This window comes from Pholcus phalangioides, unplaced genomic scaffold, assembly GCF_987345545.1.
Source record: "Pholcus phalangioides strain wild (caught in Gottingen) unplaced genomic scaffold, Ppha-v1.0 ptg000004l_1, whole genome shotgun sequence".
Lineage (NCBI taxonomy): Eukaryota > Metazoa > Arthropoda > Arachnida > Araneae > Pholcidae > Pholcus > Pholcus phalangioides.
The window spans coordinates 11736319-11762760 of NW_028301597.1; the positions used below are offsets into that span (position 1 = coordinate 11736319).

The 26442-nt window shown below is 39.2% G+C and overlaps 1 protein-coding gene across 12 annotated transcripts in view; it reads left to right on the forward strand.

Moving 5' to 3' along the window:
* Window positions 1-26442, forward strand: part of LOC149086538 (S1 RNA-binding domain-containing protein 1) — a 542948-nt gene that overhangs the window by 414359 nt on the left and 102147 nt on the right. For 11 of the 12 annotated variants that reach the window (XM_089256006.1, XM_089256010.1, XM_089256008.1 and 8 more), the window contains 2 exons: window positions 20531-20707; window positions 23000-23125. The exons of the other annotated variant lie outside the window; for it this stretch is intronic. In XM_089256006.1, coding sequence (XP_089112132.1) covers window positions 20531-20707; window positions 23000-23125 — 303 coding nt within the window. The remainder of the gene's footprint in view (window positions 1-20530; window positions 20708-22999; window positions 23126-26442) is intronic. 12 annotated transcript variants of the gene reach the window in all.

The window sequence follows — 26442 nt, forward strand, 5'->3', positions numbered from 1 at the left end:
TACAATAGTATCGCTACAGAGTATCCCCCCAATGAGTAGGGCGAACGATACATGAAATTACTGCGAAATATATACACATATGAGAGTAACATGAAATACAGTATTTTTTTTTTTGAATTGGTTCCTAGAGATGATTTGCATTGTGTGAAGCTAAAAAAAAAAATATATATATAAATACTAAGAATTACATATATATAAAAAAAATAAAGATAGAACAAAAAGTTTTGTTGTATGCATAATAAAAAATTGATACATAGATTGATTATATATAGTTGCCATTGATTACTGCAAATGTGGCAACATATCTTTTAGGAAAATGAACTTTTCGTCCATATCGAGTTGTACTTTTTGCAACTGATTGTTCAGACTGTTCTGCTATTGCAGGTTCAGACTGTACTGATGGTGTTGCAGGTTCAGAATGTTTTGTTGTTGTGTCTGAATTTTTCTCTTCCACAAATGCAGGTTTTACACGATCAATTGACACTTTGACTGTTCGGTTCGGAAGTTCGATAGTCACTGTCTTATCATTTCTGGTGATCACTTTGTGTGGTCCCGTGTAAGGCTGCGATAGTGGTGGACGCACAGTATCTACTCGCAAGAATACGTGTGTGCATTCTTTCAGAGATGGATGGACATACATCGCTGTTTGACCATGTGCTGATGTAGGCACAGGCTTTAATCTACGCATCTTTTCTTTGAGTTCCGTTACGAAATTCGGAGAATATGTTGCTAATGGCTTTGAAGAGTCTGTGAGAATATCAGCTGGTAAACGTAATGAAGTACCGTACACAAGTTCTGATGCACTTGCTCCGATGTCTGGTTTTATTGCTGTTCTGATACCTAATAGTACTATGGATAGTGTATCAGTCCAGTTTTGATTCTCGTGAGCTTTGATTGCCGATTTTAAATGACGGTGGAATCTCTCAATCAGTCCATTGGATCTTGGGTGAAAAGCTGTAGAGCGAATTCGATTTGTGCCAAGAAAATGATTGAGTTCCTTGAATAGATTTGACTCAAATTGCCTTCCTTGGTCCGTAGTGATAGTAGAAGGACAACCAAATCTGCTAATCCACCCCATAAATAGTGCTTTGCACACTGTTTCGGCGTTGATGTTGGGAATTGGGCAACTTCAGGCCATCGACTGTATCTGTCTATGATGGTGAGACAATATTGCATTCCTTGTGACATAGGAAGGGGTCCTATGATATCGATATGCAGGTGTGAGAAACGTGTATCTGGAGTTGCAAAGGTTCCTAGTTGTGCTCTTGTGTGCCGTTGGATTTTGGACCTTTGGCATTGTGTACACTGTTTCACTAATAGCTTAATAGATTTCTGCATATGGGGCCATACATATCGGGCAGATATCAGTTTACTTGTGGCTGAAGCTCCTGGATGGGAAAGGTTAAGAAAATGCTTAAAAATTGTTTCGCGTTGAGATTCAGGTACGAATGGTCTAGCTATACCTGTTGACATGTCGCAATAAATATTTTTATCAGCTAGAGGAAATGGTATAATTTTTAATTTTAGTGAAGTTTTTCCTTTTAGGTAATTTTGGATTTCAGGATCAGTTGATTGAATTTTAGCAAATTCTCTGAAATCGAAATCTGGTGCTGATGAAACTGAATCTATCTCAATGCGACTTAATGCATCAGCTACAACATTGTCGGTTCCCTTTTTATATCTTATATCAGTTGAAAACTGAGATATAAAATCAAGTTGGCGAAACTGTCTTGCAGAGCATTTTTCTGGTTTTTGTTTGAAAGCAAAAATTAATGGGTTTTGATCTGTAAAAATTGAAGAATTTCTGCCTTCTAACATGTAACGAAATTTTCTTATGGTAGTATAAATTGCAAATAATTTTCTATCATAGGTTGACCATTTCTTTTTGGTGTCTGATAATTTTTGAGAAAAAAATGCTATTGGTACCCATGCATGGTCAGTATATTGCATTAATGTTCCACCAACAGCGTTATCAGAGGCGTCAACTGTGATACAAAGTTGTGCACCTGGCTTTGGATGCTGTAGCAAAGTGGCTTGAGCCAATGCTTGTTTTGCATCGTGAAAAGCAGTTTCAGCCTCAGGGTTCCACTGTAGTTTATCGGCTTGATTGCATGATTTTGTTAGTTTTGATTTCTTTTTATTTTGTCGACCTTGTAGAAATTTAACTAATGGAGATAATGTTTCCGCTGCTTTAGGCACGAATCTCCTATAGAAATTAAATAGGCCTAAAAATCTGCGTAATTGTGTTACAGTTTCTGGACGGGGAAAATCTTGTATTACTTTAACGCGATCTGAAAGTGGTTTAATTCCATTCTCTGAAACGTTAAAGCCTAAGAAATTAATGTTAGAAACACCGAAGATGCATTTCGATGGTTTAAGACTTAAACCATAATGATTTAGCCTATCGAAAAGTTCGCGCAGGTGTTTGAGATGTTCTTCCTCTGATTCCGAAGCAATCAGAATATCATCCAGAAATGCATAGGCAAAAGGCAAACCACGAATAACTTCATCAATGAATCGTTGAAATGTTGCGGCTGCATTGCATAGCCCAAATTGCATTCTTGTACTTTCGTACAGGCCAAAAGGAGTAGTTATGGCAGTTTTATGAATATCATCTGAATGAATGGGTATTTGATGATATGCTTTAATCAAGTCAACATGCGAAAATATTTTTTTTCCATGCAGTTTTGCAGTGAAATCCATAATATTAGGCACACTATACCTGTCTTTCACTGTTTGCGCATTTAGTGCACGATAATCGCCGACTGGTCTCCAGTCTGTGCAATCTTTTTTTGGTACAAGATGTAGCGGAGAAGCGTAAGGACTTTTTGAAGGGCGCATATGGCCTAAATTAATCATTTGCTGGAATTCATCTTTTGCGGCATGTAAATGATCTGGTGCAAGTCGTCGTGGTTTTGCAAACACCGGTTGACCGATTGTTTCGATATGGTGCACAATGTTATGCTTTATTTCTACATTTGCACGTGGTGGTTTTGTTATCTCAGGAAATTCTTTAAGTAACTGATGATATTGAGTGTCGCCTGTAATCAGCTTGATTGAGTGAATTGATGCTGATTGAATTTTTGCTATAGATGATAAATTGGTTACCGAATCAAATATTTTTCTTAATTTTAGATCAGGAGTAAGACCGAAATTGAAAAGAAAATCTGCGCCTATTATTGGCGTGGACACATTTGCTACTAAAAATGGCCATTGGAATTTTCTTCTTAAATTCATATCAATTGTGAGAAGTTTTTGTCGATATATATTAATGTTAGATGCATTTGCCGCATGTAAAGTGAATAACACTGGTTTCATGCGATCGACAGAGTTCGCCGGAATAAGCGAAATGTCAGATCCTGTATCTATAAGAAAATTTATGTTCGTCTTTTTATCTGTTACAAAAAGGCGACGGGATTTTGTGGGCAAAGTGAATGCCGCCTCTACACTTTGCTTTCCGCTTTTCCCGAATTATTGTAAGTACACGGTTGTTCACATTTTCGGGCATTTTGGCCAAATTTTCTGTGATAGAAACAAAACTGATTGTTTTCCCGACTGCGACTTCTACTTCTATACCGAAAATTACTTCTGCCTCTGTATCGAAAATTAGGCCTTCGGCCTAGAGCTTCAATACGATCTGATAACTTCCTAATTTCGGCAATTAAAAGTTTTTCCGAGGAACTTACCGTTTGAGAGGATGCAGAGGGAGTGCTACTGGCTATTGGTGCAACATTGTACTGATTCACTTCCATCACACGATCGGCTACTTCAGCTTGTTCATCCAAGGAGAGTGGCACAACGGCAGCCAAGATGGATTGTACGTGCGAAGGAAGGCGTTGCACAAACAATGGATCGAGAAGTTCAACTGGAACTTTGTGTGGCTCCGCGAGGCGTTTCATGGAGCGGAGTAACTCAGATGGTCGTCTGTCACCAGCCAGTAATTTCCTGATTTCTTGTGTTGAACTGTCGCTTGTTCTTTTTATCAGTTCGGATTTCAGATGTTCAAATGGATCTTCGTCGTTTGGATTGAGAATGACATCGCAAACGAGTCCTGCAATTTCTGGTGGCAGAGTGGAAAGAACGTAATTATATTTGGTTAAGGAATTGTCAATTTCCTTCGGCACACCCAGTTTGAAACTCGCCTCCACCATATGAAACCAAAGGATGGGATCATTACTGTTACAGGCCGGGATCTTTACAGCTGTAGCTTCCATGGTTTTTCTTCTTTTTCTTTTTTCTGGTGAAGGAGCTGTTCCGTGAGAGAGGTCAGGGAAAGTTCTTCTTTTCGTGGGTGGCTCGTCCCCTGCTTCTTTTTTTTTCTTTACATCTGTTTGGATGGAGGTATCGGGTTTCGTTCCGGTTAGCAATGGAAGACTTTAAGTACGGAGGACTCCATGAAGAATATTTTCTTTGTGCATTTTCAAACACTGGTCACCATAAATATAGTGTAAGAATTCACTATATTGTACATGTTGATTTAAAATACTTTGTTATATAAATTGATTACTATTTAAAATTACTATGGGTTAAACTTTACTATTTACATCGCAGTCGAGTACAAACACATCCGGACATTTCGAAGTCTCGACTCTCTCTGTTCGTAGTACACATATACATATATAAGTACACACTCGCAGCATTCACAGCGACAATCATGGATGACTAACGCCATCTGCTGGACTATTGGTTGCTATACAATAGTATCGCTACAAAGTACATCAATATTATAAGATGCAATAATTTTTAACATTTTTGGAGTTAGGCCATCATATCCACTTGCTTTAGTTTCATTTAATTCATTTATTGTTCTTTTCAAGAAAGGGATGTCAATATCCATGCATACCATTGAGTTTATAGCATCATTCCTGCTTTCACTTTGAAAAGTACTTGCACCAAGATTTATATTATTTAAATTTCTTTCAATTAATTCTTTGTTAAATTCTTTTGCTAAAACTTGTGGATGCTGATGAATTGGTAGAACTTGCTTTCCACTATTTTTATTGAGCACAATGTAGTTTAAGCATTTCCATTGCTTCCGTTTGTCAGTACATTCAACAAATTTAGCCTTTTGATACTCTTGTTTAGCTTTTCGTATTGAAATTTTCAACATTTTATCATAATTTTTGTATTCTATTTCATACAATATTATATTAGGATATTTTCTATACAATTTTCTATACTTTTTTTTTTATACAATTTTCTATACTTTTTTTTTATACAATTTTCTATACTTTTTTTTTATACAATTTTCTATACTTTTTTTTTATACAATTTTCTATACTTTTTTTTTATACAATTTTCTATACTTTTTTTTTATACAATTTTCTATACTTTTTTTTTATACAATTTTCTATACTTTTTTTTTATACAATTTTTCTTTGATATTTATGTTTTCTATTAGTTCTTTAGTAATCCATTTATTTTTGTTTTTTTTAGTAATGTTTGATGATGATTTAGTCCAAATATTTGAGTTGAGAGTAATTATGTCTAGGAAATGTTGATATTTTTGTTTGGTTTCATTTTCATAAAAAACATTTTCAAAAGATATGTTTGAGATGAAACTTTCAAATCGTTTATAGCTAATTTTTGTCTTAATGTAATCCGGGTCATTTTTGATACATTGCTGGTCTTGATAATCAATATATCCTAGGATTGGGTAATGATCTGTAATACGAGTTTTAAGTACAGTAAATTATTGTATAGAATTTTTCTTTGTTCTGTAAAATACATGATCGATACATGTTCCACCTCCATTTGTTTCACTTGTTACAGATTCCTGCAAAGCATTGAAACCATTTACAGTCATTATATCTAGATAATTTGATATTTTGTTACTATTTTTATCTAATGTATTAATATTTATATCTCCAGTTACAAGCATATCTCTCCTAGTTTTTTTAATAAATAAATCCTCATTATATTCTTCATATAATAAATAAATTCTTCATTAAATTGAGATATGGTATGTTCATGAGACCTATAAAGCAATAAAATATCAGTATCAAAATCTGGTAAATTTATGTACAGAGCTTCAGCAGTTTCCATTTGGCAAGGTTTTTTAGCACTGTTAATTTGTTTGTTTATAAACATAACACCACCTGATTTGTTGTATGATCTGCAATCAGAATACATGTAATAATCATTCATGCAATCATAGTTAGTAATATTATAGCTCAATAATTCGTTTTCTTTAACCCAAATTTCTGTTAGACATATTATATCAAAACGTTCAGGCAGTGATCTCAAGAACACTAAAAAGTGATCAAAATTAGATCTCAAGCTTTGTATGTTTAAAATCAAGATATTGAAATGTTTATTGCATTTAGAGGGGGATATTTAAAAAACTTAACTATATCAGTTATTTCCTCCAAAAAAGGTTGCTTTTGTCGATGGTCCATTGGGTTGTATTCATTGCTCATCATTGCATATTTTTCCGAGGTCTTCCTCATCTCTAATTCCTCTAATTTCCTGGTGTTTTCAGACTTCCGGAGGAATATTTTGCCATCTTTGGTCCATGCATATTTGAAATGATTGCTGCTGCTTCTAGAACTCTAAATCAGACTGAAAAGAACCATTCCAGCGTTGATAGAGAAGCCTTAGCCATTATGTTTGGACTGCAAAAGTTTTCGAAGTACCTGATAGACAAACACTTTACTATACAAACTGCTCGAACCAGGCACGGATCCAGGGTGATGTGTTAAGGGGGGGGGGGCGATTTTTTACAGTGTTTTACAGTGAAGGTTTTGATCAGTTATTTCCAACCTAGTGTCCGCAGATGCCAAACATGCTTAAAATATAAAAATTAATATTTTTTTAAAAATTAATTTAAAATTAAAATTAATTAAATTAATAGTTATTTAAAACTTTAAATTTAAATCAGTTGAAAATTAATTAAAAATTGAAGGTATATTAGAGAGGAGAGAGTTAAAAATTAAAACTAAATTAAAATTTATATGATTAAAAATTATGTATTTTTCAATAAGCAACACACTTATTGAAAAAATTGTTTGCAGCAACCATAGGCGTAAACTTGTATTCCCCAATAATTTTGAAGGATTGGTTCAGCCCCCTGAAAATTTGCGTGAATACGTTTCCCGTATTGTGATGAAAAAAATTGCCTAAAAAAAGGTTTAGTAAAACAATTCTGTTCGAAATTTTATTTTAATGCTTTTTTTAAAATCGCAATTGACTTGTCCTTGGTTTTCTTTTTTTTTGTAACAATTTGTAGTATTTTTTTCATGGTCAACAACAACACTCGACCTCCAATTATCGTTCTCTCTCAGTGCCAATCGTAGCTTCCCGAAGGCATGCATGTCTGGATGGCATCTGGAGGGGTTGAGGTGCTTTAGTCCTTTCTTGTTCCTGCTGTCGGAAAATTCAGAAGCATCTTTCTTCTTTTGTTTGAACGTGACCCTTGGGGAAGGAGGCTTCCGGACAATGCAGGAGGAAAAGAAAGGTTAAGAAATAGGCCAATAATGATTGAAATCAAAATAAGTACATTCCGAGTGCCATATTTCATTTATCGAGTTTGGGAGCCGGGACGAAACATTTTTGTCACAATACTGCATGTTGGGAATAGTACGAGCTTACGTTTGTAATCCCTCTGGTCACCTCCAGATGGCGAAACTGATCCGTTACGTGACTTTTCGCTTGTCTTCTTTTCCCTTGTATGATATGTTCGTTCGACGCCTACGTGTACGGATGTCTCGTCTTGTATTACGTAAAATAAAATCGTTTCTTCTACGCATTTGCTCTCCCAATGTAAGCTATTTCGGCCCCGACATATTTTGGTGCACTAAACCTGCCGGAACGAATATTTTTGGTGCACGAAACCCGCCGGAACGAATATTTTGACGAATGAAACCCGTCGGATGAACATTTTGACCAACGAAACTCGTCTTAATATGGATCAGGAGAAAATAACGACGCTCCATCGGAAACGGACAACGGTGCGCGCAAAGGTGACTAGATTCGTTTCAACTTTGGACAGTGCCGGGAAGGAAACCGACTCGGAAATCGACTTCATGGTTTCTCGTTTGACGGAGGAATTGGACGAATTACTTCGCCTTGACGACGGTATTCACGCTCTACTATCGGACGAGGACTACGCGATCGAAAAATGCGAGGAATACACTGAGAAAGCGAAACGTGCCTTGTTCCATGCTTCCCTCGTGCTACGGAAACGCAACAAGTCTCCAACGACGGTGCCTCCTCTGGTTGCTACTTCGATTCCCGTTTCAGCTCAACCTACATCGACTTCATCACCATGTGCTCTCAAGCTGCCTACAATACGCCTAGAGCCCTTCCGCGGTTGTGTTGATAACTGGCCGACATTCTGGCAACAATTCACCTCTTCGATCGACGAGAATCCTCAACTGTCAACCATCGACAAACACGTTTTTCTACGGGGGTATCTCCAAAACGAACCCAAGAAGCTCGTCGAGGGAATCGGCGTCACATCGGAAGCCTACGAGACGGTAAAGAAAATGCTGATCGACAGGTTCGGCAACAAGGATACCATCATACAGACCCACATCGATTTCTTCGACAGCCTGCGCCCAGCGACAACTTCATCGCCCGAGTTTCTCAGCGACACCTACTTGGAAATTAACGCCCATATTCAAGCTCTCCGATCACTCGGCGAAGATGTCGATAACTACAGTCGGATTTTGACACCGAAGATTCTTCGCACATTTCCTACGGACATTCGTCAACGGTGGATTATCCACTCTAAACGGCAAGATATCTCGGACATGGACGTATCAAAGCTGATGCAGTTCCTCGGTGAAGAAATCGACGGATTTCGATTTTCAAGCAAAGTGCAAGGTGAGTTTCCTTTGCCACCTTCGACTTTCCGCCCGACTACGGAAGCATTTCATGTTCGCATTCGACGTAACGAGAAAAATCCGTCACCCTTTTGCCCATTTTGTGAATCGTATGATCATTGGCCCCAAAATTGCTAGGTGATAACTGATGTTCAATTACGAGTGCAGAAGCTAAAAGAAACTCGTCGTTGTTTTTTGTGTACTAACCGTTCGCATAACGCTAAAACTTGTCCACGCCGTGCTAGAGCTTTCTGTTCTAACTGTAAAAGGAAACATCACGTATCCATTTGTCCTTCACTTCATGCCTCTACTGCTGTTGGTAAAATTGATGTATCGCCCCGTTTTACGTATTTGCAAACTGCACGTATTTGGGTATTCGGTCCCAACGGAAATTGCAAATTGTCTCGATGTGTGTTAGACGCCGGAAGTCAAACCTCCTTCATTCACAGCAGTTTAGTGAATGAACTGCAATTGCATGTGCTGCAATCGGTCAACTTGTCTATTAGTGCATTCGAAGCTGTGGCAAAACAATCGATGTATCGACGTCAAGTGCAATTTTTCTTATCTAGCATTTGGGATAACAGATCGATTCCGATAGTTGCTTTCGAAAGCAATAATTCCTACGCCTCACATCCCACGGCTCCGGTAGACATTGGTGCATTTGCTACTTCACGCAGAATTCAGCTTGCGGACCCTCACTCTTCTGACGACATCCCGATTCAAATTCTCATCGGTAGCGATTATTACTGGAAAATAGTGAAAACTGATTCGCCGGTCAAGTTGTCAGACACTTTCGTTCTTGTTCCGTCTCATCTCGGACATATCTTGAGTGGTACCCGTTCCAACGTTCATGTCCAACACACTCCTGCTTCGAACAACACTACTGTTCATTGCATGGCTACTACTTGTGCTGAAGAAATGAATGACTCGTTCAAACGCTTCTGGGAACTCGAAGCCATGGGAATCACCGATGTAAACGAAAAATCACTCTCGACTGGTGAAGCAAAAATATTGCGAGATTTCCACGAATCTTACAGCCTGGAAAACCATCGTCGTGTCGTTTCACTACCGTGGAAAGAAAACGTATGCCTCACGTCGGACAATCGGCCTATTGCCTCACGCCGCTTTGACATTCTTCGTAGACGTCTGGATAAGGATCGCCCTTTTCGGGAAATGTACATTCAGCAAATGGAACGTTACATCCAGAACGGCCACGTCGAAATCGCGCCAGAATCGTCAAGTCCTAGAATTTATTATCTCCCTCACCACGCAGTGAAGAAGACCATTCTTGAGTCGGAAAAGTGTCGTATCGTATTTGATGCATCGTCACATGTCAACGGACACCCATCTCTGAATGATGCTCTTGAGACTGGTCCAAACCTACTACCTGAGACATTGTCGACTTTACTACGTTTTCGAATGTTCCGAATCGCTCTCACCACTGATGGATGTCAAGCATTCTTGCAGCTTAGCCTGCACGAGCGAGACAGAGATGTAACCAGATTTCTTTGGTTTCACACAGTGACTGATCATGATAATAACTCGTTGACTTTAACAAATGATGTGCTGACCTATCGTTTCACGAGATTACCATTTGGTCTAGCATGCAGCCCTTTTCTACTGTCAGCTACGCTACGTGAATTGGCGAACAAATTCTCTGAACAACACCTGTACGCTTCTCAACACCTGGATCGCAGTTTATTCATGGACGATTTTGTTGCTGGCGGCTACACGCACGACGAAGTGATCACACTTTACCGAGACTTACTGCCCTGATGGGTATCATCAGTCTTCCAATGGACAAATGGGCTACTAGCTCAAAGGTGCTAAAAGAGATCTGGGCGACGGAGGGTATCGAAACAAACTCTGTATCCCGAGTACTCGGTATACCATGGGACACGGTGCACGACACATTGTGTTTAGATTTCTCCTCACTTGCTGACTCTGTTGCAGGTGAGCCATGCACGAAACGCCTTCTACTCCGTACCATCGCTCGTATGTACGATCCACTAGGCATCTATGCGCCTCTCAGCACTCGCGGCAAACTACTCTTCCAAGACACCTGGGTTCAACATTTGTCGTGGGATGAAATCCTACCTCCCGAAATTGCTAACCACTGGATGTCATGGATTTCGGACTTTCATGTTCTCAAAAGTTGCCAACTTCCCCGTTGGATTGGTTACAATCCCGATTCCAACGCATCCATTCATGTTTTCTGTGACGCGTCCGAACGTGCTTACGGTGCTGTTCTTTATCTCCGGTCTACTCACGAAGGCACTACGACAGTGCAGTTGATTTGCAGCAAAAGCCGCATAGCGCCACTGAAGAAGATCACGCTTCCTCGACTTGAACTCGCTGCTCTTGTTGGTGCTCGTTTACTCAGCCATTTTTGTGCAGCAACCGATCTCAATGCACGAGAAGCCGTTTTGTGGTCCGATTCAGCAGTTACCCTGGGATGGATCCGACATGATCCGAACAAATTGAAAACGTTTGTGTGCAACCGCGTCACAGAAATTCGACGTCACACTGAATCGACGCAATGGCGACATTGCCCTGGCGAATCGAATCCCGCGGATTACGTTTCTAGAGGTTGTTCTGCCACTACACTTCGCAATTTGAACACCTGGTGGCATGGACCTACGTGGCTCATTGAAACACAGTCTTCGTGGCCTTCCAATATCAGTGTTGAGCAACCTTCGACAGAAATTCGTCAAACTGTGTAAAGTTCAATGTTGGTATCTACGTCTCTCCCAGTGATTGACATTTCTCGTTTCAGTTCTTACGCGAAACTTATTCGGGTTACCTCGTGGATGCAACGATTCATATACAACTGTCGCACGTCTTGCAAACTTCATGGCGAATTGACAGCAAAAGAACTCGAAAACGCGAAATGTTATTGGATTCGTCAAGTTCAAATTGATTGTTTTCCGTCTGACTATGATGCTCTTCGACATAGTAAACAACTTCCAAAAGACGAAAATTGCACAATTCCATCCATTTCTTAGTGACAATCTGATACGAGTTGGTGGTCGCTTGCAGTTTGCATCACTTCCAGTTGCTTCCAAACATCCTTTGGTACTCGATGGTTCACACCCATTTGTGAAATTGCTCATTCGCCACGTACATATTCGTCTCCATCATCTGAGCACGAGAGTGGTACTATCTGAACTGCGAAATGATTACTGGATTCTTCGAGGGCGACAGATTATTAAAAGCGTCCTACGCCAGTGTCTTCCCTGTAAAATTTTTAGAAACACGCCACCGGCTCAAATTGAAGCACCACTTCCTTCGGATAGAGTCACACAGTCGAAACCATTCAGTGTCGTGGAGATAGACTTCGCTGGCCCACTATACGTTCGTAGAAGCTCTATCTCAGTGAAAGTGTATATCTTGTTGTTTACATGTGCTGTCACTCGAGCGATTCATCTCGAGCTTGTCACGGATTGCTCTACAGATAAGTTTTTGCTGGCATTTTCACGTTTTGTTGCTCGTCGAGGTGTTCCCAACACTGTATATTCGGACAATGCGCAGACTTTTCACGCTGCAAATCATGAGCTTTCCGTCCTTTGGGGTGCTATGACTTCACCTTCTGCTCACCAGTACTACGCCTCCCACGGAATCACTTGGAAATTCATAGCCCCTCGAGCGGCTTGGTGGGGAGGATGGTGGGAACGCATGATTGGTGTGGTCAAACGTTGTTTACGGAAAACATTAGGAGATGTCGTCCTCCTACAGGAAGATGCAAGACCTCGACACATGTGGACGAAGGCACGCGTATTATCTCTCGTCAAAGGTCGTGACGGCAACATTAGTTCGTGTATTCTACGTACAGCCAGTGGAACAGAAATTCGACGGCCAATTCAATTGGTAATTCTTCTGGAGGTTGACCAGGGTGGGGAGGATGTTGGGAATAGTACGAGCTTACGTTTGTAATCCCTCTGGTCACCTCCAGATGGCGAAACTGATCCGTTACGTGACTTTTCGCTTGTCTTCTTTTCCCTTGTATCTTTTTTCCCTAGTATGATATGTTCGTTCGACGCCTACGTGTACGGATGTCTCGTCTTGTATTACGTAAAATAAAATCGTTTCTTCTACGCATTTGCTCTCCCAATGTAAGCTATTTCGGCCCCGACACTGCATGACCATAGGCGTAAACTTGTATCCAGCCCCCCAATATTTTTGAATAGCTGGCTCGCCCCCCCCCCAAAAAAAAAAAAAATTCGGGTGGATTTGTTTCTCACACTTGGCTCAGAAAAACTTTTTGACAAAAAATTTCTCTAAATAGTAGAAATCATCTGCTCGAATTTTTATTTTTTTACTTTTTCTTTAGAATCTCAATCCACTTGTTCTTTGACAATCTTGTTCTGTGACAATAGTAGTCTTATCTCGCAAGGGGGGGGGGGTGCTTTCTCTTGCTTGTACTGGTGGTAAACTCAAGAGCTTCTCTTCTTTTGTTGAGGAAAGGGGACCCCTGGGGAAGGGGACATGAGACAACAGAAAAAAAGTGGAAGGAGTTAAAGCCAACAACAAATAAGTTTATTAACAAGTTCGAAGGCCGTAAAATTTTTCGAGTCCTCAAAACAGAGGCGCCAATATAAAGAAATTAACATTGGGTGGAGGAGAACAATGAAAGTTGCTGGTCATCCCGTATATACGGGATTCAAGCACATATGCAGGAAACATAGGATGCATTGCATTGTTTTTCCAGAAATTAATGGCGGGAGGCTCAGCCCCCTTACAGAATTTATTGGGGATGGGGCTCCTTGCATGGAATCCTTTCACATAACCTATGCCATCTGTGGCAGGAATACAACTGACCCTCTTACAGCTATGGTTTCTTTCATTCTCTTATGACTTTGTTGGCGACTTTTTTCCGGCGATAAGTTGCCATCATTGGCGCGCTCTGGTTTAATGCTGTTCTGCTGGGTTGTCGTTGTTCCAGAATATTCGAAGAATTCTGCGAGGGAGTGGCGCTGGTGGTTGTTTTTCCGTGTTCCTAGCGCGTCTTTCAAACGGCTTTTACTGCCATTTTCAAACTGGTTTTCTCTTTTTTCCATTCTATTCTCTCTTTTTTTCTTCCAAATGACGTCACCTTATAGCCGCGGCGTTTTGAAAAACCGTTGGGATAGTTCTTCATATTTTCTCTTCCTTCCGTATATACGATGTAGTGTGTGTCTCGGATTAATTGGAATACCTTATTTTGGATATATTTTCCCTCAGGTTGTACCTTTAATATTTTCCAATATTTATTCTTTTCTACATGCAGGATGCCCCTGCATCGTTATTATTTTATTTATTTATTTTACCGTTGTTTATTTATAAGAACCCGGATTCCCGAAAAGAGAGTCCGGGTTTTAATTTATAATACATAGAATATATTTATTTACACAACATGCAGGACCGTTGTTTATTTATAAGAACCCGGATTCCCGAAAAGAGTCCGGGTTTTAATTTATAATACATAGAATATATTTATTTATACAACATGCAGGACCGTTATTTATTTATAAGAACCCGGATTCCCGGAAAGAGAGTCCGGGTTTTAATTATTTTTTTATTATAATTATGCTTGTTGGTTTTAGCATTTTTATGCTCGCCCAATTCAGCTGTTATTTACGTTTCCATTTCTCTTGTGTTTCATGATATTTTTCATATTGTTTTCTATGCTGGCGATTTTTTTTTTCGGCGCTCGTAATGTGTCTAACGGCCTTGGCGACTTCTGATGGAGTCGTCGGACATATTTGGCGCCGAAAAAAAAAGTCGCCGAAAATCGCCAACCTGTCCCCTATATCGAAGCTGTTCCCTTGCCGGAAGCGACCGCCCCCCCCATTGCCCCTGCCTGGATCCGCCACTGGCTTGAATGCATTCTTGGTAATGATAAAGAAGTACCTCATTTAGCTGCTTCAATGTTAGCAAGATGGGCTATCACTCTTGAGTGCTTTTGATTACGAAATCGTACATTTGCCTGGCAAAGAAATGAGTGTTCCAGATGCATTGTCTCGACTACCTTTGTCTGAAAAAGGCAGAGCCGGGCTTAAGAATTTCGCGGCCTGGTGCAAAAAAATTTTTGCGGCCCCTCCCAAAAAATGTTATGCAGTCGCTCCTGCACTTAAAAATTTTTGCGACTGACGAACATAAATCTTGAAGGGGAAAAATTGTTCAGAAAGAACTTGTTTTATTACATTCATTTTTTCATTATTTCAGGAACGCGTTGATTGTTGAGATCGAATCAAACATGATATATTGAGAGAGAGTTGCATTTTAATTAATTTGATAACATTTATAAATTATTAATAATTAGTGTGGTTCACCTACTAAAACTTCATCGAGGCTCGAATCATATTGACAGACATTTCTGAGATGCTTTTAAAGCGTTTCATCATATTTATCAAATATATATTGCAATTCGACAACTTTGATCATTTTCAAATCTTTTATTGCTGTTTTTTGCTTAATGTAAATAATAGAAGTAAAGGAATCATACTGGATTCCCAAAGGTAAAGAAAAACATTCTGAAACACGTTAAAACTGTATTCGAAAATGAAATTGCTACAGTATATTCTGCTTAACGTTCCCACTTAGAAAGTTTTTCCGCTTAGTATGATTCGCTATGTATGAGCTCTCTAATGTTATTATTCATTTAAAACAAAGAGTTTCTTGCCACAGATAAAATCCAAGATTGAAATCTCAATATTTGAATATTCAAATTCGAAGTTCAAAAAGACACCCTAGTATATAAGACAACCATAATATTCTTTATGGGTATTGTATAATATTTCATCGTGTGTATATATTGTTTATAATTTTTGTGATTGTGTTTTTAATTGAGTTGCTTTATTTTTGAAATATATGACATTCATATTTTTTATGGGCATCTTTTTCTCAGCCACCTCGTTGGGCATTTTGCCTGTTGTGGCATTAGCAACACTAGGTGCAATCAGCCTAAACCTCAGATATAATTTATTTAATAGAGTTGGCAAACACATTTTCTTATCAGAGAATGAATTACCGAATCTGCCAGCAACTTAGCATACATCCTAAATTTTCGGACCTTTGTACTCTTAAATGTTTTTATGCATGAATCTCTCTCTCTCTCTCTCTCTCTGTTTACGAAACAAAATACCTTTAATGTAAGTACTGTACTAAATGAGTAATTAGATTGAGAAAAAAAATCAAAAAGAGACATCTTACCTTTTTTTCGGAAGTTCAGTAGTAAAAATTATCAAAATGTAGAATTCATACATTGTATATCCATCTTCCGGAATATATATGAGAATGATTCAGATGGTGGTGTTTGAAAATTTCGAACAAGTTCTCAAGCCTCCTTAGGGAAACATGACAGTTCAGAGGTTCCCAGGAAGGCATGCAATTAACACTCCGAAGAGCAGTGGAAGTTGCCTCGCTTGGGGGCAGTCATCATCTAGAGATGTCCATGCTACAGGCTACTATCAACAGTGGAAGCACCACAGGATCACCTTGTGCGCACTATTGATACCGCCAGATCAGATGGTAATTCCAACGAGAGGGGAGGTTTTCAAGGAAAAAAAATTACGTAGGATTTTTTTTGTAGTCTCCTTTTTTGTTTGATGCCCTAAGAATGTTTTTCCCCCTTGGTTAATGTGGCCATGTTATTTCTTTGATGGCTCAACGAAATGTTAGACTTTTTTCAGAGGTAAAGAATGTGACAACCTGCATACACTCTTTTCCTGTTTGAAATAAGCTAATGCCATACCTAATAACACTAAAAATGATATTACAGGGGCTTTGAATTGAAAGCCTTCTTCCACAATCAATAATGGTTTAATGGGAAAAAAATTAAATTTTAATCAAATTTCCAAAACATCTGATAAGAAAGAAAAGGATTTTTAAAAGAATTGCGGCCCCTGAAATTTTGCGGCCCGATGCGACCGCACCTTTCGCACCCCCTAAGTCCGGCCCTGGAAAAAGGCATCAGTGATTTTGAGAGCAGTGCAGCTGTATACTGAATTGTGAATCGTACAATAAATGAGCTCTTCCTAACACAAAGAATTCTTAAATCCCAAACAGAGAAAGACCCTGTTCTAAGCAAAGTTATTCTGTACACGGAACGTGAATGGCCACAGAAGAAGAAATTGGATGAGAACCTGTATTCCTTTTATAAGAAACTAGCTATAATACCCGGTGCTGCCCGAGTTTTCTTTAATGAGGCTTTTTGGATCACGATAATATCTCCTCTTTCTTTGAGGGACATGCTAACCGTGTCTAAGTTAACCAATAGGGCGATTTCCCGCACGACTCATGAAATAAACAAATCTAGATTTAAAGAAATGTAGAAATGAATATTTTTTTTTTCCTTTTTAAGGGGTGCTAAATATTTCGATTTCTTTACCCTTGAACTTCAAGTTATCCATCTGCCTATTTCAGCTTCCAAAAATGCTTAATTAAAGCTGTGGAATTTTTTCGATGTACTTTTTGCGGGCCCATAATTAATTTTAAAACATCCTAACCCACATGAATTTATGCAGTTGAATATTAAATGACAAAGTATGGTAAATTAAGTGACAAAGTATGGTTATGCCAAGGTAGGCCCTTAGCCAGAAATTTCGTTCGGAGGGGGAGATCACTTTCATTCCAGGTGGGGAGGTGACAGAGTGATAGAACAATATATTTGGTCATTTTTTTTCTCTTTTTTTTTTTTTTTTGGTCATTTTCTCACATTTTAGGGGGCTGATCCCCAAGCCCCCCCCCCCCATAGAAATCCACAGTCATACAGCATCCAACAGGTCCTTTGTCTTATACAACTACAAATGGTCAATGTGTTCATGCAGTTCATTTGAGAAAGAAAGAGAAAAGAGAGAGGGAGAGCCAACTATATTGATCGTGAACTTTTCAATCAATCAACTGAAGAAATGTCTCAGCTAAAACATTCAACATTCTTCGGTGAAAATTATGAACATCCCACAGAGTCTATCCCGCACCTTGATGATAATGATGACAAAGTACCTAAACCTTCACCTGGTGCATCTTTGAAAAGATAAGAGGCCTAAGATTAAATCACCTGAGATTTCACGAGGAATTCAACTATTGAAATGAGGGAGGGGTAAATGTAGGATATGTGAGAAGAAACGGAAAAGAATTGTCTGTGGTTGCTAGTACCCTGTTTTACCTAAAAATTGTTTTTGTGACCAAGTCAATTGCCATGAGCCAATCTTATGGGATAGACCTATTAAAATTGTGTTATGGGAAAAAATTAATTTTATATGTTTTTATTAAATTTAAAATTTTCTTTTAAATTAAAAAAAAAGTTATTTTTAGGATTTTTTTTATTATGTAATGATTACAGTAGCTAAGGGGGAGTACCCTCCCCCATCCTACTTTTTTAGGCCAACTTGTTCTTATTTTTTCTAATTTTTTGAGTGGGAGCCCTGTATTTACGATATCGATTTGATAGAGGATAATTTACACTCATTGCCATAAAAATTTGCGCACCAAGAAATAATTGTGGGATCGAAACGAAAGTTAGCCTGAAGGTACATGTCGGGCAGATATGCAAATGATTAGAAATGCAGCGTGATTGCACATTGCATAATGCCACTAGAGGGCGTTGAACTTCATTCTCCTTGAAGTATAAAACAGGTAAGCAGAGCTTGCTGGAGTGTATTTAATCATTTGCAAAGGAAATGCTGAGGTAGACATGCCGTTACGCCGCTGTCGAAGACCATATGAGCAGTTGTCAGAGTTCGATAGGGGAAGAATCATCGGGATGATAGAAGCTGGGTGGTCAGCTCGGCGAGTAGCTCATCAACTAGGCCGTTCTGATTTTTCTGTGAGGAGGTGTTGGGACCAGTGGACAGAAGAGACGTCATTTACACGGCGACCAGGTTCAGGACGCCCTCGACAGACCAGTCATCGAGAAGACCGTCACATCATCCGAAACGCACGCGTAGAGCCAACTGCCTCATTGCCCGCTATCCAGACACAGGCAGCAGCTTCACTACGGGCCCCTGTGTCTTCCCGAACCATCGCAAGGCGCCTGGACATCTGGTATCATGGCGCCCATTACGTGTGCTGCCAATGGCACCCACCCACCAACGCCTCCGTTTGGAGTGGTGTCGAGCACGATGGGATTGGACTGCAACGGAATGGAACCAGGTCGTCTTCAGCGACGAATCGAGATTCAACTTGAGCAGTGATGACAATCGTGTTCGTATGTGGAGGCCCCGTGGTGAACGCTTCAATCCTGCCTTCGCTTTACAGCGACACACCGCTCCCACAGCTGGTGTCATGGTATGGGGTGCTATTGCTTACAATACACGGTCACCCCTAATATTGATCCATGGCACAATGACAGCCCAGCGGTACGTCCATAACATCCTTCAGCCACATGTGTTGCCACTCATGGCAGGGCTCCCAGGAGCCATTTTTCAACCAGACAATGCTAGGCCACACACAGCAAGGATGTCACAAGACTGCCTCCGCCACATTACCACCCTTCCCTGGCCTGCTCTATCCCCAGATTTGTCACCAATCGAGCATATCTGGGATCATTTGGGACGGCAAGTTGGACACCCTATGAGGTTGGTCGAACTAGAGGCGCATTTACAGCAACTGTGGAACGAGATGTCTCAGGACATCATACGGAACTTGTATGCCTCAATGCCCGCTCGTATCGCATCATGCATTCGCGCTAGAGGGGGTCCAACAGAGTAATAAAACTTCTGTTCATCTGTACTTTTTTCTGCAATAAATTATCCTTTTTCTTGGATTTTCTAATCACTTACTTATATCAACGTAGTACTAACATGTGTAAAATTTCGTTTCATTTTGACTACTACTTCTGGGTGCGCAAATTTTTATGGCAATGAATGTATTTACAATTGTTCATTTTTTTAAAAAGTCCACGATGCTGAAATGTTTGAGGAGAGAAAAACGCATCTAGTTTCAAACATGATGTATTGTCATTGCACTTGTAACTGGGATTTTTTTTTTCAGATACAGTTATGAATTGGTTATTGTTATCAAAAATCCCAATGTGATCATATCGAGTGACATCAGCTGTATGTAATGAAAGTAGAGAATGTCTTACATGATTGCACAGAGTGGGAAAAAAATCCGTAGAAACGTTAAATATATGAATAAAAACTGGAAAATAACCGAAACATAAACTGTTTGCAGGGTTAGCATCACTAGGTCACAGGAATTTTTTTAAGATGAAAAAATATAACTAAAAAAACAGGTGATAGGTGGCACTGATATACACAAGTGAAAGAAAATATACGCAAATAAAAAATGCCTCCAAATCGTTTATTACAGCAGTATGTGTTCCACATGACCACCGCCACAGGGAATAATACATTGCAGGCAAGTCACAAATCCAGCAACGGCAGAGTGCAGCAAGTCCACTTACACGGTGTACAACGGTGAACTGCTTGTGGATTAGGAGCGCAAGTTCTTTTAACCTTCTCATTTAAATATTTCCACCGTAGTCTCTCGTACCATTGCCCCCTATATGCTGTTTTCGAGTTTTTCTTCTGTCTTGAAATTCCTGTGACCAGCGATGCTAACCCTGGGAACATTTTTGTTTTGGTTAATTTTCTGGTTTTTATACATTTTTAAAGTTTCTACGGGCTTTTTGCCCACCCTGCATTATAAATAGAAAACTAAGTTTGTCATTTAAATTTGATTTTGTTGTTATTCTGTTTTTATACTTGAATTTTGTTCCTTAGAAAGATATCTGGACTTTCTGATGCAAAAGCCAAACAGATCATATCTTGGCGAGAGAAACATGGCTGTTTTATTAACAGGCAGCAGTTACTGAATGTAAAAGGACTTGGTCAAAAATCATTTGAGCAATGTGCTGGTTTTGTGAAAATTCTACCACAAACGGCCTCAAATGAAAAAATGTAAGAAGATTCTTGCTAATTTCAAATTCAGTGGTACCTTGGTTTGGGTTTGTGAGAAAGATTTGGTCTATAAATATATAAGCTCACAATTTAAAGTACATGCCCCCGTACAAAAAAAATGGAAACTTGAATGATATGTTATAAAATTTTTTTCGCTGTCTACTTTTTGCCTGAAACATGAATACAGACCTGCCGACGCTCCCGATTTAGGCAGGAGACTCCTGATTTTTCATCCTTCCTCCCGCTTTCCAGATTTGTTAAAATTCCTCCGGATTTTGGCAGAAAATTAAAAGATTTTAGGTGAGCTTTCACGTTGTCGTTAGGGAAAACACCCATAGAGCAACCGTGGTCATTTCCATCGAGCAGCCTTAAAAAAGTCTCTGTGACCGCATTTAAGCAACTGGCAAAGATGCGACTTCGTTTTCATAGCGTTTATCTGCAATCATTTATCAGGAGCATGACCTTGGTTGCCGAAATTCCTGTATAATCGTTATTGCATAACACCCGTGCGGTAAAAAGGTTTTTTGGTCAGCAGCTTTGTAATTCGAATTTTTTTCAATCGCTTCTTCTGATTAAACGTGTTCAGAAAGAAAATATAAAACTTTAAGCTATAATAAAGCTAAAATATAAAGCTTTTAAGAGTTCATACACCCAAGATAGAATCTCACTGATAGCATCCACGAAAGGAAACACTTATATTTTATGAACAGTATGTAGATGTGATTTCTCTATTCTGCATGGAAAGACTGATATGGAATTATATTCTGCTCAGGGGCAATGCAGAACCTGCCTGGGGGGGGGGGGGTCCCCTCCTCCTCGGGAGAATCTCGGAATTTCTGGATTTCAAAAGTTGGCACATCTATTAATACACGTTACAAAATATTTTAGGAAAATAACTTCCATAGATTAACATAGGTAGAGTAAATATTCATGCTTCTAGCATGAGGGGAGGGGCAATGATGTAAAAAATATTTCTAATTTATCACACAAACCATTAAATTTCTCATCACCCTCATTATGCATACGCAGTTGCTTGGCGAACTCATATCTTGCAGTATTGCAAGTTATGAAGATTTGAGTTTTAAGGAATTGAGTAATTTTTTAGTATCTGTAATAAAAATCCCTCAATTTTTCAGGACCCAATTTTTGTCAAAAATAGATTCCTTTATGGATTCCTTACAAACAAAAGTACAGTAAATACTAGCCAGTGATCTGTTGCAAGATACAAGTACATAATAATAAAAACCAATCGTTTAGCTCAGTTATGGAATTTTTCCAACAGTTGGAAAGCTTTATTTGTCATGATAAACTAAACCAATGACTCCTAAATCAAGTTGCTCATAATCCAAATTATTACTATGAATTCTGTGATATCGGCAATTTACCAAGACTGTTTTGACAATACAAAAATAATGTATAAAAAAACATCAAGATGGGAAATTAGAAGTATTACTGGATAAAGGTATATGCTGAACACAATCTGATTTGGCTGCTGCAGGGATTGTTTCATTGACATCTGCATGCAATGAGAATAGTTCATAAGTTATTTGGGCTACATATAAACTGAAAGAAAGGTGGCCTCACCTGTCATATTCTTCAAATAACTCTATAAAATTACCATATATTTTGATTCAGTTCACTAGAGGATATCGAAAATTAGCTTGATTACATGATTGTTTCAAAACAACCAGACTTCTTTCACTTCCTCATCTTTTTTTGTTGCCTGACAGCATAAGCAGATAGTTTCCTCGAACCGGGAGGAGGGGGGGGATGCGAATGCCCACCTCTGTCGTCTTATCTATGATAACTTTTTATTTACTGAAATGGTAGGAGTGATTGCCCTCTGTTTGCACCTGTGCCTAACAGATGGACGAATATTTCAGTATCTGATGAAAAATACTTGAAAAAAGTATTTCATTTAGAAACTAGGCATCTTTTATTTATCTGAAAACATATTTATGCACACAATAAAACTAATTTCAAGGAAAAATATTTTCTATAGATATTAATTTGTCATGCCACTATGTGTGTTATAAAGAGTATCTATAGTATATTGGATAAGTATGCTTGCCTGGATTCTAAAGGACTGGGGTGCGATTCTTGGCAGTAATGACCAACTTTTCAAAATTCACCTCACAATTAAAATCCAGAAATTATTTTTCTTTTTGCTGAGGGAAAAAATCGCCCTTTATATAAACTAATTCATTTCAGTAGAATATAGATCTCCTCGTTTGTGTCAAATGAGAAGTTTTTGAATCATTTGTTAAAAAAGAATCAAATTATTTCTCTCAGATTGCCTCTTCCTAGCACATCCAAATCCACCAAGGGAAGTAGAAACAAAGCCGTTGAATCATCAGCTCGACCCAATTTACTCGATACTACAATTATACATCCAGAATCATATAACGCTGCTGAAAAGTAAGTAAATTTTTACAAAAGCTCTTTCATTTTCAGAATTATGAACAGTTATTAGTTAAGTGGACACAAAACAAGTGCAGATCGCGACAATATAAATACGTTAGGACCACACATTCCGGCCAAGGGCGGTCTTAGGGCAATGCGAACGGTGCAATTGCACCGGGCGCCAAATGAGAAGGAGCACCAAAACATGTTAGTTTTCTAGTAAACATTACTAGAAAAATATCTTTAAGATACATATTTAAAAAATAACTATAAAATATACATGAAAAATGACCGAAATGAAAAAAGAATTGGAGGTTTGATTGTACAGTCGGCCCCCCGTATTTGCGGGGTTACGTTCTGGAGGTGACTACGAATACGGAAATCCGCAAATAACCGAAACCATGGGGTTTTTTTTGTATATCTCATTTATTGAACATCAGGAGAAGAGCAGGGGGACGCAGGGGTAGAAAGGATACGTAAAAGAGGGTGGAGATGTTTTCTTGAAAGAACAATGTGATTTCTGTTTGCCGTTTCTTCTTCATATCATGAAGTATGTTGTAGTGTGTTTTGATATAAGACTTCCTCTACTAATTTTTCTACATGTGAAGCACATACCATAGAAGGATTTATGTCATGAAAATAATCTATTGCTGATTTAAACTTGCGAAGCCCTTCCGCTATGTTACATATGTTGAACTGGTCTTTACTTCTTTATCTTGATCTTCTTCATCTGGTGCAGCTTCAGTTTCAGGAGCAGTCACTCAGTTCCATTAATTCCTCTTCGGTTAATGTCTCTGAATTGCTATTAATTTTTAGCTGTTCAATTTCTTCGATATCCATATCATTGAACCCTTCTCCCCTCACCTTTTACGCTAACGTGACAATGTCTTTTATAATTTCCTTGGAAATTTTCTAGCTGCTTCCTGGTCACCAGAGGCTTGATCGTAAGTGATTTTTTGCATTGCGAAATCCAAATCGTTTCTTAAACCTATGAAATCAACCTTTACTTGCATAAAGTTCTGATAAAATAGACGTTTCACCAGCTCTTTCCTTTATAGAAGAGTAAAATTTTTTCACCTTTTAATTTATAATATTACAATCAATTGGAATACCTTTTCTATGGCAGTCTTGACCCACAAAAAACAGCATCTTCTCTATGAGAAACACATGGGGTTTCTTAGGCAATGCAAAGTTTTCGCTGTCATAGGTGCAGCTACAGCCTCGGCTGATTAAATTTCAGGTTCCTTTTTCTTGATATATCTCACCGTAGAAATGGCATTACACCACAACCTGTGAGCACACAAGGATTTTTTACTTCCAGGCTCCAGATGAACAATACGAGACCGCCTGGATCAAAGCAATCCTTGATAGACCTGAATCTACAAGGGAGCTGGTGGAAATGGTCAGATTCCTGAAAAATCACCCAGAAAAGGCCAAACTGGATGAAGATAACAGCCCAGATAAGGAGACGACATCAGCAAACAGGGGCCAAGTCAGGCGATCTGCCAGACTGGTCAACAGACGAGTCGAATATGCAGAACAAGATCTCACTGACGAATAAGATGATGCGGAGAACCCGTAAGAGTCAAAGTTCACAGCACTTCATGGAATACCTCTCTCGGCAATGGCTGCAGAGGACCAATTTAATATAGCTGTAGTATTTTTTTTTTTTTATGATGTGGCACATGTCTTTTGGCAAACTGCGGCTTTGACTGTCACGCCCGCATGTGGTTCGGGTGGGGGGGCGATATGTTCGGGGGTTGCAGGGAGGGCGGGAACGGGTGTCGGCGGTCGGGTGCCTTCGTGTGTGGTCGGGAGTGGCGCGTCGGTTGGGACCCTTGTTGCGAGGCGTCCGTATTTTTCTTGGTGGGGGTGGTGTCCCCGTCCTGTGGCGGGTTCTCTCTCGTGTCCGTGGTGGAGGTTGGTGGGGATGTACGGGGTCTCCCTTCGCGGGGCGTGTTGAGGCGTTGTGGACCGTGCCAGCGGGGCTGAGGGGGGATTGCACCCTCGGTGCTGTCCTGTCTTGTCGAGCCGTGATGTGCCCTGGGATTGGGGGTTTGGGTGTGGGGGTGTGGTTGTGCTGCATCTGGGTTGGTATGATGTTGGTCCCAGACGGGTGTGCTTTCCCGGCCGGCTTGCCGGTTTGAGTTTTTTCAGGCATGCCCACGATCTCACGATCAATGAGCTTATATCGCAAAAGCAAAAGAGCCTGGGCGTGCTCAGTTCTATACTATACTATCTCACCGTAGAGTCGTTGATTCCATAATGGCAGGCAACAACAGCAATTGATTTACTTTCTCCACAAGCATGCATAGGCAGAATATCAATTTTTTTAAAATAAAGTTTTCACTTTTTTTGTCTTTTCGACAAAAAAAGTATTGTCAAAAAAAAATTTTCAATGAAGGAAAGAAAACCGCGAATACAGGGGTCGACTGTATATAATATTACAGTTATTTTCGAAAAGGAAAGAATCGATGGGCAGTGCACCTATATACATACAGTGCATAGTGATTTTGGTGAGATAAAAATACAAACCCTCTTACTTGAGCTCTTTTTTTTTTTTTTCCTTCTTTGTGCTGTAAAAAAAATAATGGAGGAATCACCCTCGGTCACCCAATTTTTCTACAAACGAGAGCAAAAGTCTTTTCCTATGTTTTGGGAAATATTACAGGGATTTAAAGTGTCTTCTGATGTGGGAAAGATTTTGAGCCAGAGGTTATGGCTCTTTTCTCCCGACTTGTATTACTTGTATTAAAAACGCACAATCAAACTGCCAATACAGTACAGTATTTCAAAAAAATATATATATATTGAATAAATATTAAAAAAATGAATTAATTAAAATCTATGATTTGCTGACCATTTTAAATAGGAATCCTGCACTTGAGCTTCATTCCTACCTGTCACACAAGAAGCAAAAATATGCTCACACGAGAAAACCCATGCACTTTGGCGCTCCCGATCACAGCTCAGTGGCACTGGTTGTGCTCTAGAAGGGCGTCAAATCTGAAGTGAAAGATCCAAAAAAAAAAAGAGGAAAAATTATTTGTGCCGCTGTAGGAAGGGTGCCAAGTGTCTGATTTAGAAAGGGTGAAAAAAAGTTAGGGGAAATGATTTCTGCCTCCTCTAATAAGAGCGTGAAATCCGACGTAAAAGGGTGAAAGTAATTACAGAAAATTATTTCTGCTCACTTTAGAAGAGGCATCACATCCGAAGTGGAAACACAAAGAAAAAATTAAGAAAACTTATTTGTGCCCTCTCTAAGAGGGCCATCAAGTCCGAGGTGAAAGGGGGAGAAAATGGGAAAATGATTTCTGCCTGCTCTAGCAGAA